General features: G+C 41.9%; 1 protein-coding gene across 9 annotated transcripts in view; it reads left to right on the forward strand.

The window, feature by feature from the left end:
* Positions 1-15,157, forward strand: part of LOC147013064 (netrin-G1-like) — a 247,762-nt gene that overhangs the window by 171,712 nt on the left and 60,893 nt on the right. For 6 of the 9 annotated variants that reach the window (XM_085854571.1, XM_085854567.1, XM_085854566.1 and 3 more), the window contains one exon: positions 604-618. The exons of the other annotated variants lie outside the window; for them this stretch is intronic. In XM_085854571.1, the coding sequence (XP_085710697.1) occupies positions 604-618 (15 nt within the window). The remainder of the gene's footprint in view (positions 1-603; positions 619-15,157) is intronic. 9 annotated transcript variants of the gene reach the window in all.

A 15,157-nucleotide genomic window follows, 5' to 3' on the forward strand; every position in this document is an offset into this window, starting at 1 on the left:
CGTATCACGATTCTTGAATAAGAATACTCCAAGCAGTTTAACCAACACTTGCAAAGGTTTAAATCACCTTTTCTTTATTTAAAAAACTACAAATGCGTCAGTAAAAACCGTGCCTTTTTGATACTTGCACACATCCCGCCAGACAGGGGAAGTCGCTCTCACCCACGTGCAGCGGCCCCACACATGGGCGGAGAATAAATACACATGAAGCAAAACATTCTCTGGTTAGCTTTCCATGTGGAGAAGGCAAAATGCTTGACAGCAAACACCTCTCTGCAGGGGTGTGGATAGGATGGCCACAGTTAGGATCAGAAAAACTGGTGCACGAGAGAAAGTATCCTTTTGTTTAAAAAAAAAAATCAAAAAAATCACTGCCATCACCACCAGATTGCTTTTCTCACAGCTTCTTCTCAAGAGGCTGTGCTGGGTCTCACCATAGTGATACGGAGGATGTATATACATTGTTATCAGCTGGGGACTCAGCATACAACAATGCACTAAAGCAGCATAGGCCGTGTTTGAAGAAAAAGGAACTTATAATTGTGTGACCTGTACCTTTCCTGTTTGTTTTTCCATTATGTTGATGGACGATCTACTCTGAAGCACCCAAATATGGAGGTACGTATCACAAAAGCACTCTGTTCTTCGTAACGTCTTCCTGCGTTTTAAAAAATACTCCACATTTCCTATGTACCACCACTATTAGACAAAAGCACCTCATGCAGTACAGGTAACTTGGTTCACCTCACAGCTACAAAAAGAGCTTGTGGTTTTGAAATACAATGAACATTAAAAATGGATGATAAATCCTGAAGTTACTTGAGCAATGGTTCATCAATTTGAGTTCAGTGGAGTTCATCTGAGTGAGAGGGAGTATGAGTTTGGCCAATACTATACTTTTTCACAAAGCAGATTTTTCTTTCAACTATATTCAACTATGAGTATCTTTCTACATGAGTATCATGACTATTACAGTTCAACTATCTGACCATCAATTTTTCAGTGTAAATGCACCGAGTAATTAGAGTTTGGTGCAAAGCCATCGACATATTGCGTCATGCACCCTGCCAAGTGGAATGTTCCATTTGTTATGGACTTGATCCATTGGATTTTGCTCCAAGCTAAACAGTTTGTTTGAGACAGTAGAGACGAGGCAACATTGTGACCTTGCTGAACCGAAGTTGCTCATTGTTGGGCAATAAACTTTGTTTCCTGATGTTCTTATAGCAGCACCAAAGCTTCCCTGGCAAGGTGTTACCCACAGAGAAACTTCACCTGCAGGTAGGCATTTTGGCCATGTCATATGGTTACCCCAGTGAGAACTGTACCTAGCATGATCGACCATAACACTCATTACTATGACAACACGGCCTTGTGATGGAACACACTCTCACACACCCACTGGTGAGTGTGAGTCAATATTGTCTCAATAGCTTGAAATCTGTGCCTCATGACATATACATTTCTGTTGCACAGTGATTTGATGGTTAGAGAAGTGTAAGAACAGACAAGTCTGGAGACGGCGATGGTTCACGAGCAATGTACTCGGTTTGCCTTTTATATTTTTTGACCTTCGAGGGGACGCCACGGGCAAACTGGCGGGAATCGGGAAAAACATAAATGATGAAAGTTATAGTTCTCGAAGAGCACTACTTGCATACCAACTTTCATTCGAAACAGTTGAAAACCTGAGGAGCTCAATGCCCAATTTATTGATTTTTTTGACATTTTCTAAGTTCGTGATCTTGTGACCGTGACCTTGGGACGAAAATGAAAAATCGAGCTCCATGGGGCTATGCAGGTGCCATTGGGCTAACCAAATACCGAAACCCCTGCCAGATTCGACAAACCCACTCGGAGAAGATGTAACTTGAAACCGGCTACCCCCTAAAAACGCGTTTTTTGGGCGTGGCTCCGCCCATAATGGGCGCACCATGCCCATTCTCAGGAAAACACAACTAGATCATGATACAAACCTCGAACCCTACTTTTATCAAGATCGGATCAAAACCCATGGAGCTATGCTCGGGACAGACAGACAGACACACACCCATAACGAATATAGTGGTCACTTACTGACTCGTGAACCAATTAATTGTCTCCAAAACCTGTTTGTCTTCTGAGAATCATAACATAAGACCACCATCAGGATTACAAAATGTAGAACCAGCATGATGGAGTTAGCACAGGTAGAAACAAGGCATTAGTATGACATGGAGCAAGTGCACCACATGTGATATTGATTTAAGCACAGCGACTTGCATGAAATTAATGTACAAAACGCTAATCTTGGCACTATGTTGGTTGCAGACATTGTATTTTGTCCTTCATGCATTTGCTTTTCCACACTTGAAATACAACTGGAAAGCATCTGAAAATGCAAAGCCAATCCGCTTTGAATTCGGACTTCTTCTTGTTCAGTATGCTAAGCGGTATGTTTGACCTTTTGACAAAATTATTAATTTGTCTTCTCCAAATCTAATATATCATTTGAAGTTTTTGTTTGTTTGTTTGTTTGTGTGTTTGTTTGTTTGTGTGTTTGTTTGTCTGCATGCGCTGATCTCCTGAACAGTGAAAGATACGAGGGAACCTCTGAAACAAAAATGTCAGGATGGGCCCCAGGAAGGTTACAGGCTAGGTGTCGAGGCCCCTCGGCTGGGGGGGGGGGTAGGGTTTCCCCTCACCAACCCCCTTTGGCTCTGTACACACCAATCTCCTGAACGGTGAAAGATAAGAGGGAACCTCTGAAACAAAAAATGTCGGGATGGGCCCCGGGAAGGTTATAGTCCAGGTGGCGAGGCCCTTCGGCTGGGGCGGGGGGGTGGGGTTTGCGTGTTTTCCCTCTCACCAACCCCCTAAGGCTATGACTGCCATGGCCCAATGTAGACCTGCAACACTGTCGTAGGTAAAATAAATAGCGGCAATACCCCTGGGCACTCACCTGGTATTGGTTGGATAACATAACTAGGGAACCACTGGTAGACAAGGATGACCCACAAAATATCTAACGGAGAAAAAAGTAAATACCTATTTTGTGGGGCAACCACCCCCTGAGAACCACTTAGACCCCGATTTTTTTTTTTTTTGTATTGTCGTGCACTAGACTTGGTATATCACGGGTGATGAAGGTTGTGGTCAAGTTTCATTAGAATCATATGTGTAGTTTCAGAGGAAAAAGCAAATACCTATTTTTGGGTGGTCAAATCTGGACTCACTTTGACCCCTGGTTGACCCCCTTAGAGCACGACTTTTTTAATGCCGTGAACACACTTGTGTTACAACACACCAAATATAATTTTAGCCAACTTTGGTCACAATCCCAGTTTTGGAGAAGAATTGCAATTGTTTACGGAGGGACAGACAGACGGACGACACGCAATCCTATAAGCGACCTGGAACTACATTCCAGGTGAGCTAATAATAAATAATTGAAACGTGTGTTGGTCATGGAGATGGGAAATTAAATATAAATAAATAATTCAAACGTGCATTGATACTGCAGATGGTAATGTGTAAATATAGAATTCAAGTTGTGTGTTGGTCGTGTGGATGGTAAAGTTGGTAAAGCATATGTGAATAAATAAAGACTTCAGATTGGTAATATGTAGGTTGTGGAATGGAAAAATATATATAAATAAATAAATAATTCAGATTGGTGACATGTATGGAGGTGTGGAATGGTAATAGGTACATAAATAAATATATAATTCAAAGTTTGTGTTGGAAGTGGACATGATAAAGTGTATATAAATAAATAATTCAAACATGTATTGGTGGTGCAGATGATAAAGTGTATGTCAATAAAGAATTCAAGTTGTGTTTTGGTAATAAAAATGGTGAAGGGTATATAAATAAAGAAATTAATATATTAATGTAAAATTGTAAAAGGTACATCAATAATTTAATAATTCAAAGTGGAATGTAGGTTGCAGTGATGGTAAAGTGGATGTAAATAATTTGGTTTTGTGCTTGGTAGTGGAGATGGTAAAGTGTATACAAATAAATAATGGTTCCCGAAAGCATATATGGTACTATTCTGTACTATTCTCTCCCATAATAGTTTTGAAAAAATTGCCAAAATTTGGAAATAAAATCATTTGTCCCGCGACGTTTGGTTCCGAAACTAAAATCATTTGACTTGCCTCAATCCCCAATATTGAATTCATATTGGAAACCTGGTTGGGGGCTCATAAAGTAGATTGGATTTATACGTTTTGTTTTTGTTTTTTCTCCTGACCCCGTCTGCGCCGTATGTAAACCCCTGTCCTTCAGCTAGCTGCTCGATGAGCCTCAACTAATGGAAAAATATGTTTTAAAAATAACTCGAAACATCCCTCCCCCCCTTTACCTGTTGAGTTTGGCTGCCTATGATGTCCCTTGTGTTTTGCATTAGTGTCGAGGTAGGGATGCAGTGCAAGCGAAATGAGCAGATTTTCCTTTTACCTCATACACAAATCCTCGTATATATTGTTTACCTGTCACATAACTAGCGAACGGGTACTGAAAAGGGAGCAAACTTTGGAAGAGAAATTAAAACAATTTCCCACTTTCAAAACTACCCTCTGCACTTTCTCGCAGTGCCCGGTGTGAATCTCGGTGATAATTGGATTGTGGCAAAATCTGTAATTTGAGACAAGGGGGGGAAAAATTGCAATGGCATCATCATAAAAGCATCTGTTTGCACTTTGTGCCTCGAGCTGCATGGCCAAACCTAGGGGGGATTGCAATTTTGAGAGCAATTGGCTGCGAGACTGAAGTCTGAATAGCAATTTGAAAATTGATGATTCCTCAATGTTGCTCAATTCTGGAAGCGAGAGGAAGTTGAGATTTGTAATCTGGCAAATGCTGCAAATGTCTAAGCAAGAAATGTCTTGCACAATTCCAGCCATAGTATTATTAGAAAGTATTTTGTTTCTGCTAATTACTTAATTTGAAGTGATAATTGAACTGAGCCATATTGTACATGAGTGTGTCTTCTCCAAACTTTCTTCTGCCTCTCATTCACAGTTTCGTTTCCTTCCCTCTTTCCAAACTGTTCACGCCATGCTCCATGTGAAAGTTTTGTGGCTACACTGAAATATCACTAGCAAATGTGTTTGGTGCAAAAAAAGAGCAACCTTGTTGGGATATCATTCCCATCAGTCGAACACCTTCCTTGATTTGCCCACCACACTCAATGGCGATCTCTCACCACCTACCTCTTGTCTGAGAGCTGAATGGGCACCTTGTATAAGCACTCTGAACAAGAACTGTCATTTCTTAAGCCATGGCATTTCTGTTTTATAGCGAGTAGTTACTTGTTCATGCAGATCCTGCAGATTTGGTGCTATCGCTGCTTTGCACATCAGTCATCGGAACATCGTCGGACAGACAATCGTGCTGCTCTTTCAGATTGCCTTCCAAGAAGACAGGGAAAGCTCTGACTCGTGGGAATCATTGCTGATGAGCCTGAATATTTACGATGGGTTCTCTACTTATAGCAAATTGGTCACCTTTTTCAGCACTGTGGCAAAGGAGTAAAAATGAATGATAGACTCATGTGGAAGAGATCCTTGGTATGCATGTGGATTTTTTAGTGCACAGGACGGTGGTGTTGGGGTAGGCGTGGTTCGAGTAGAGAATGGAAATAAGAATCCATAAAAAGATAAACGAGTAGATGTCGAAAGAACAGTTTGAGAATAAAATAAAATGTAGATACTTTAAAACTGTTTCTCAAAATAATGGTTTTCTCTGCCCTTGGGCTCATGCCATGGTTCTTCTTTCCTTTGACCAGGCATTTCTGGCAGAGTGGTTAATTAATGTGTCTGTTGGTTCATGAGTGCCAACCAAGAGGGGCATGTCTGAGGCCCAACAACATTTATATCATGCAATGGGTCGCTTTGGAGTATGTGACACAGGAAAATGATCTGGGGGAAGTTGTCGATATGGTGTAGCAATGCCAGGCAGCTTTAGGAGACATTAACAAGGTTTTAGATTGTATTCCAAGAGACATAATTTAGAGATCATCACAGGTGTTGTTAACCTTATATGGGAATTTAGAGAGGCCTCACCTAGATAAGAGTGTACAGTTTTGGTGGCTGCATCTGAGGAAGGACATTACAGCAGCCATACAAGGGGTCTGGCATACAGTTATACGAGATTGATTGCAGGGTTAGATAGACCAAAACTTATGAATGAGGGAGATTGGTCATGTTACATTGGAAAGGAAGCAATTATGAGGGAGTTTAAATGGATGCAAGTTCCCACCACCCCCCCCCCCCACCACCACCACAATTGGCAGTGGCAGGCATAGGGGCCAGAGCTAGAGAGTGAAAGAAGAGAAGAGTTTTTATGGATGTAAGGCAAGGGTATTTCACAAAGGATTGTCCACATATGGAAAGGTGTTCTTTGGAAAGGGAGTAGCATTAGGTACCCTAGCTAGATAGGTTGAAATAGAATTTGATAAGATATTTAGGCACAAGGACATCGATCAGAGAGATAGATAGCTCTGGACCGGTTTTGTGTGATATGTGGGTGTTGTATGCATCTTGTGCTGTCTGAATTTTTCCATATTCAAATATAGAAAATGAAATCTTCTCACCAGGTCTTCAAGATAGCTGTTCACCATCTCGGATTACCCCTCAACCAAACCATGATCTCTTCTATACCCATTAGCCCCCCCCACCCAACCACCACCAACACCCCCAAGCCTACTTCCTTCCAAATTTTCAGTTTTTCCTTCCTGAGAGTTTGGTTCTGTATCCATACTGTCCACCTTGTGCGTGGCCATGGGCTACACACAAATTCAATGGATTAATTTTCCTCTCATCACAGAATCTGGAACTTTAACTTATGGATTGTACTTCAAGGTGTTGTTGGACCTTTACTTCTCAAGCATAGACTTAAACAGGTTTAGAGTCACTGGCTCAATGACAAAACCATGGAGAGAATTTCAGTTATTAATATCCTTGCAGAAAAGGCACACTCTCAAATTTTTGTTTGAAAATGAAACTTCTTTTAACCTCTCATCCTGGACAACTCATCGAAAATAAAATAAAAACTTGTTATCGTCGACATGATCCAGCCCTTGGAAAATCTTGAAAATCTCTGTCGTCTACAAAGTAGAGTGGGTGTGCTGAGCTGTTTCCAGGTGTTCAGGTCTACAGAGTTCTGGGACCAGTCTGGTTGCCCTCTGTTGCACTTAAGTCTGAAGATGGTCTTCATCCCTTTTATATAAAGGGTAGCAGACTGTATTGCCGTATTCTAATGTTGGATATACAATTCATTTGTATAGCAGAACAAGTCTCTTCCTGTCTGGTGATGAGAATGCTCTTCTAATGATACCTAGCTTGGAGTTGGCTCTCTTTGCAGAATCCGCTATATGGTAACTGATTGATAATCTTGTGTCACAGAGTACTCCGGGGACCACGTTAGCCTGCGCTTTCCCAAAGAAGGGCAACATGTCTGATCTCTCCAATTACCATCCAACCCCCTCCTCCTCCAATATTTCCAAAGTCATGGAGTCTCATCAATAAACAATTTTGAACCCACCTCAAATCCTGCTCTCTCTTTAATGACCACCAATATGGCTTCCACAAAGCTCGGTCCACTGGTGACCCCTGGCCTACTTTGCCAAATAATGTTCTTCAGCCATGGAGCACTTTGGAGAAATTGGAGTTGTTGAGCTACACATCAGCAAATACTTTGACAGGATCTGGCACAAAGGATTCCTTGCAAAGCTCCCAATGTATGGTATTCAGCCTCAGCTCATCAGGTTTTCCAGATTCTTTGCTGGGAAATTTATCTTTACCTGCATTGATGGTGCCCTTTCTGAGCCCCACCACATTAATTCTGGTGTTCCTTAAAGTTCTGTCATCTCACCTTCCCTCTTTATTCTTCTCATCAATGGCCTCCTCACAGTTACTAACAACTCTGTCCATTTATTTGCTGACAACTCCACCCTCCACATCTTCTGAAGTTATAAATCCCAGTACACCTCCTCTCAGTCTTTTGCTGTTGTGGATGCAAATCTCTCTATAATTAGCATCATGGGTTTAAGGGTGATAAAAAGATATAAAAGATGTTGCCAATGATACTTGATTGATAATTAAGTTGAAAAAGTAAATGTTTTAGCATATAGCACAATGTATTGTTATAACCCTTTAATGGGAAATTGTATTCAAATACAACATGATTATTACATCTATGTGCTCGAACATGTATCTATTTTAATAAGATATATATTTGCATTTTAAACGACCTTATATCTCTTAACTGTATTGGAAGGTTACCAGTCTGATAAGTAAAAACACCCCTCTTCCCCAAAACAGATTGGCCTTCCAAATAATCTTTAATCTTTATTCAGTAGAATAGAATCATCTTTTATTCTACTCAGCTTATTAAGGGATTCTTATATAAATAATTATACACTGGTGTCTGAAAGTCTGGCTGGAATCAGGAGTCCAGCTTAAATGGAATGTGTGTGAAGGTAATGTCCAGAACTCCTATCAAACTTCAGATCATAAATATTCTCCAGCCCTTTGAATTTAAGCTGAGGGCCGCTGCAATAAGGCTATGAGTGATCTCTGCCCTGAACGCCAAAACGCCAGCCTTGGTGCCATTATATCTCGAGGATGACCAGACACCGTCTTCCTGAATGTTACTAATTCAAAATCTCTATTTCCTGCAGAATCAGAGGAAGACTGTGTTGCTTGTTGAATCTCCTCTGAATTCCCCATGTCGATGTGTTTGTGTTTGTTTTTTGTTTGTTTTTAATAAATGACTCAAATGTACAGGAGGAATTGACAATTCTTTGAGACTGCCGATCACACCTCTTGACTGTAGCTTCCATCAGTCGTGATCTCAATATCATCCTCCAGTGGAGTTCCAACAACCTTTTATCCTTCATTCCGTCCAAGACTAAAACCCTCATATCCAGCAGGATCAACACAGCCATCCCTCTGCTTCTCATCTCCAGCAGTCCTCTGTGAATATACTCGGTGTCACACCTTCAACCATCTCTCCTGGCAGCTTCACTTCTTCGATATGACCGAATCTGATTCCAAGAAATTTGGTTTCCTCTTCAGAGTTCACAAGTACTTCAACTCCCATCAGGTTCTCACCCTTGACAAATCCCAACTAAGATCGGTGATGGAATACTGCTCCCATGTCTGGGGTGGAACTCCTCTGTCAGGCATCGGTGTTCTATATCACGTCCAAGTCAAGGCTGTCTGACTTATTAATGATCCTACTTTGTCTAGCCATCTCCAACCTTTGGCCCACCAATAAGCAGTATCTTTCCAGTGCCTCTTCTACTCCTACTCCTATTACTACCACAGTCAGTGCTCTGTCAAACTCTGTTTCTCTCCCTTCTCCTCCTTACTCTGTTCGTAACACCCTCCGAGCTTCTACTCGTCACATTTTCTGCATTACACCCCTTCCCTCCATACCAATTGCCATGCCTCTTTCTTTTTCCTCCCCACTGCCTCTCTTTGGAACAGCCTCCCCAGCAGTGTGTCCATGAGTTATATCAAATGGCAACAATTCAAAACACGAATCATTCATTTAGAACTCATTTATTTATGACATTTTCCCATCTTCTTTCTTTGCTTTTTCACCAAGGGGTCCCCTCTTTGTTTTGAGTTTGACTCTTCCCCTGTAGTGTGACTAAAATAAATAAATAAATCACCCATCCATACCCCAAACTACCCACTAGTCTTGCTAATATACTCCTCTAATCCCAATGATTCTCATTACCTATCTCATTCCCGTTTAAACCTATGCAGGCCCCCGGTTTGTGAACACCTGGCTTCTGAACATCCATTTATACGAACATTATACTTTATAATCATGTTTTGGTCTTTCGAACACTGATCCATTCAGATGAACTCAGATTTTTTTTGAACATGCCGCACTAAGCGCAAAATGCAGGAAATCGAGAGGACCTTGAAAGTTAATTACCCATTCACACCATAATTCACACCTCATTTACACGACTTCACCACAATACTTCCGCCATTTCACACATTCTCTCTACCACGGTTTCCTTACCAACAAGAGACAGCACCTGCTTCAGAATAAACCTCTCTAACCAGCTCGTTACCCTCATCTTCCCTCATACAACACACGTTCAATTTACTCCAATTTATTATTTTTTAATATAAAAAGTACATTTACTAAAAATTGGGTTTCATTTATGTTCTGGAACCAATTAATCACTTATTACATGTATTTAAAGGGGATTCATTGTTTCGGTTTACAAACATCTACCTTACAAACACACCTTCAAGAACACAATGTGTTGAGAAACTGGGGACTGTCTGTGTACAGTTTCTGCTGCCACTACATTTCTAGGGAGACCATTGCATGCCTAAACTACTCTCTGAGTGAAAGACTATGCCTTACCAGCTTCATACCATCCGAACACTCCTCTTTACTCTCAGGCTTTGGTCTCTGGTCCTGCAACTGTTCACTTTGTTGAAAACACGAATGCATTTATTTTGTCTCTTAGTGGGGCAACTTAGCATAACAACTGTGCATTTTGTGAGGAAAGCACCAACTTTGGCACACTAGTAGCCTATCATATTATGAACAGATTTGGATATTGGGCCATCTCAAATTTTTGATGGCAGTGGAAAATGGCTGCCACAGCCATCAGTGGCTGAATTTGAGATGGCCCAATATCCATATCTGTTCATAAAATGATACGCTACTAGTGTGCCAAATTTGGTGCTTTCTTCACAAAATGCACAATTGTTATGATATATTTAGCACAGTTGCCCCACTATCTCCCCTTCATTATCTTAAACATCTAAATCAGATCCCATCAAAATCACCTTTCGAATGTACAAAGTCCTATCTTCTGCAGGCACATCTCATAGTCTTATATAACCATAGGTTTGTGATGCCTGACCCCTGCACAAAGATATATATATATATATATATATATATATATATATACACACATATATATATATATATATATATATATATATATATATATATATATATATATATATATATATATATATATATCTGAAAACTAAAAACACCCCTCTTCCATCCAAGACTAAAAATTGGGTTTCAATAGATACATAAATGAAGATATATCAAGAGATATAAAAATCTACTATATAAATGGCAGTCCTTCTGTCTGTCCGTGTGTTTTTTTGGAACGAATAAGCTCCTAGACCAGTGAACCGATCTTGATGAAACTTTACACATATATAGAACTAACATTCAGCTCCAGGATGCGCAAAGTGGCTTTCCATAAAAATGAAAAAAAATATATAAAAAAAGAATATATATATTAAAAAAAAAAATTCCCATTAAAAAAAAGCCTTTCGAATAGTGCGCTGGCGTATTAATCGTAACAAAAGGATTCATGGTTTAAAACGCGAGGGTTTTTTGAAATACAAAATGTTCGTAGTCGTTGACTTTTTAAACATACACATTCTCCTGTTATTTTAATTCTTGAACTGCACGCACACGGCAACAGCTAACTGCTGATAGATCTGCTCATGAAAGAGCCAGGCAAGCAGAGTCAGCTGCAGAGAGAGAGAGAGAGCATCGCCTAACTGCAAATAGAGCGTCACACCGACGGGCGAGAGAAGCACAAAACTCACGTTCCAGCTTTCTAGGTCCGGGTTTTGGCAAGACTTCAAGGACAGTTTCCACTGCTGCAAGAAACATTGAGTGGCTCAAGGCCACCTTCAACTATGACCTCTCTGAGGATTACGGCAGCATGAGGAATGAGGAAAGCCTTCCTTCCATAAATCTGAGGAATAAAAGAAGCCTTCCTAATTTTCTCCATACAACTAATGCCTCAGTCTAACTAGCGTGAGGAAAATAGGGCAAATTTCCCAGGTATTACCGGGTACTTCAGCTCATAGATATATAAAACAATAAATGGATATATATATATATATATATATATATATATATATATATATATATATATATATATATCTTCTTCTTCCTCTTTCGGCTTGCTCCCGTTAGGGGTCAACCGTCTCCATTTCGCTCTATCCTCCACATCTTCCATTGACACTCCAACCACCCGCATGTGCGCCCTCACCGCATCCATGAACCTCTTCTTTGGCCTTCCTCTTCTCCTCCTGCCTGGCGGCTCCATCTTCAACATCCTTCTCCCGATATACTCCGTTTCCCTCCTGTGCACATGTCCAAACCATCTCAATATCGCCTCTCTCACTTTGTCTCCAAACCGTCCTACCTGCGCTGTCCCTCTAATATACTCATTTCTTATCCTATCCATCCTCGTCACTCCCAACGAGAATCGCAGCATCTTTAACTCTGCCACCTCCAGCTCCACTTCCTGTCTTATTGTTAGTGCCACCGCCTCCAAACCATACAACATAGCTGGTCTCACGACCGTCTTATATACTTTCCCCTTCACTCTTGCAGCTACCCTTCTGTCACAAATCACTCCTGCAACTCTTCTCCACCCATTCCATCCTGCCTGCACTCTTTTTCACTTCTCTCCCACACTCTCCGTTACTTTGGACAGTTGATCCCAAGTATTTAAACCAATCCACCTTTCCCACCTCAACTCCTTGCAACCGTACCATACCACCACCCTCCCTCTCATTTATGCACATGTACTCCGTCTTACTCCTACTGACTATCATTCCCCTTCTCTCCAGTGCATACCTCCACCTCTCAAGGCTCGCTTCAGCCTGCTCCCTACTCTCCCTACAGATCATGATGTCATCCACGAACATCATAGTCCATGGAGACTCCAGTCTGATCTCGTCCGTCAACCTGTCCATCACCATTGCAAACAGGAAAGGGGTCAGAGTCGATCCTTGGTGCAATCCCACTTTAACCTTAAACCGGTCCATCATTCCTACCACACACCTCACCGCTGTCACACTGTCCTCATACATATCCTGCACAATCCTCACATACTTCTCCACCACTCCCGACTTCCTCAAACAATACCACAACTCCGCTCTTGGCACCCTATCATAAGCTTTCTCTAAATCCACAAACACACAATGTAACTCCTTCTGGCCTTCCCTATACTTCTCCATCAACATTCTCAAAGCAAACATCACATCAGTGGTGCTCTTTCCTGGCATAAACCCATATTGCTGCTCACAGATCGTCACCTCTCCTCTCAACCGAGCTTCCACTACTCTTTCCTACAACTTCATGGTGTGGCTTAACAACTTTATCCCTCTGTAATTTCCACAGCTCTGCACATCACCTTTATTCTTGAAAATCGGAACCAGTACACTTAATCTCCACTCCTCCGGCATCCTCTCACTTTCGAAGACTTTATTAAACAATCTGGTTAACAACCCCACTGCCATCTCTCCTAAGCATTTCCATGCCTCCACTGGTATACCATCTGGGCCAACCGCATTTCCACTTTTCATCTTCTTCATAGCAGTCCTCACTTCATCCTTTCTGATCCACCCCACTTCCTGATTCACCATCTCCACCTCTTCCAACCTTCTCTCTCTCATTTTCTTCATTAATCAGCTCCTCAAAGTACTCCATCCACCTTCTCAACACACTCTCCTCGCTCGTCAGCACATTCCCATTTGCGTCCTTTATCACCCGAACCTGCAGCACATCCTTCCCAGCTCGGTCCCTCTGTCTTGCCAATCGGTATAAATCCTTTTCCCCTTCTTTTGTATCCAACTTCTCATACAGCTCATCATATGCCTTTTCCTTGCCCTTTGCCACCTCTCTTTTTGCCTTTCGACGCCACTCCTTGTACTCCTGCCTACTTTCTTCATCTCTCTGACTATCCCACTTCTTTTTCGCCAACCCCTTCTTCCTTATACTTTTCTGTACTTCCTCATTCCACCACCAAGTCTCCTTATCTTCCTCTGTCCAGATGTCACACCAAGTACCTTCCTAGCTATCTCCCTCACAACTTCTGCTGTCGTTGCCCAATCATCCCACCCATCTTTACCACCATCCAACGCCTGTCTCACCTCCTTCCTAAATTTCACGCAACAGTCTTCCTCCTTCAGCTTCCACCATCTGGTCCTTGGTTCAGCCCTCACTCTCTTCCTCAACCTCACCTCTAAAGTCATCCTACAGACCACCAATCGATGCTGTCGAGCTACACTCTCCCCTGCCACAACCTTACAGTCACTAATCTCTTTCAGGTTGCATCTCCTACTTAAGATGTAATCCACCTGTGTGCACTTTCCTCCACTCTTGTATGTCACCCTGTGTTCCTCCTTCTTCTTGAAATACGTATTTACCACTGCCATTTCCATTCTTTTTGCAAACTCTACCACCATTTGCCCTTCCACATTTCTCTTGTTGAGACCGTACCTCCCCATCACCTCCTCATCCTCTTTATTCCCTTCCCCAACATGTCCATTGAAATCTGCTCCAATCACCACTCTTTCATCCTTGGATACATTCTCCACCACTTCATCTAACTCACTCCAGAAATCTTCTTTATACTCCATCTCACACCCCATATGTGGGGCATATGCACTGATGACATTCATCATCACCCCTTCAATTTCCAACTTCACACTCATCACTCGGTCAGACACTCTCCTCACCTCCAATACCCTCTTGACATAATCTTCCTTCAGGATTACCCCGACACCATTTCTCCTCCCATCCACGCCATGGTAGAACAGTTTGAAACCACCTCCAATGCTCCTAGCCTTACTCCCCATCCACTTGGTCTCTTGTACACACAGTATGTCCACCTTTCTTCTCTCCACCATATCAGCCAACTCTCACCTCCACACTTCTACCCTTCCCCCTCTCCCACTGCCTCTGGACTCGCCTTCCCTGTCTCCTTCTCCTCCTTCGCCCAGCAGTAGCACAATTTCCACTGGTACCCTGCTGACCACCGGTACCGGTGGCGGTCGTTGGTAACCCGGGCCTCGACCGATCCGGTATGGAAATTCGTTTTGTTGTCCGCATAATGATTTTGCATAGGTTTTTACGCTGGATGCCCTTCCTGACGCAACCCTGGTCGCCTCTTACGACACACAGGGATATGGTACACCTATTCTAACCGGGGCATACACCGGGCCCAGTACAACTGGTGCTCATTCGCCGACCTCGGAAGGATGGCAGGCTGAGTCAACCCCCTGGTGTTTTCGACTTGGTTTATATATACATATATATAAATATATACACATATTATATATATATATATATATATATATAT

The sequence above is a fragment of the Eptatretus burgeri genome, chromosome 14 (assembly GCF_056783735.1).
Source record: "Eptatretus burgeri isolate ZD-2024b chromosome 14, Ebu_testis_v1, whole genome shotgun sequence".
NCBI lineage: Eukaryota > Metazoa > Chordata > Myxini > Myxiniformes > Myxinidae > Eptatretus > Eptatretus burgeri.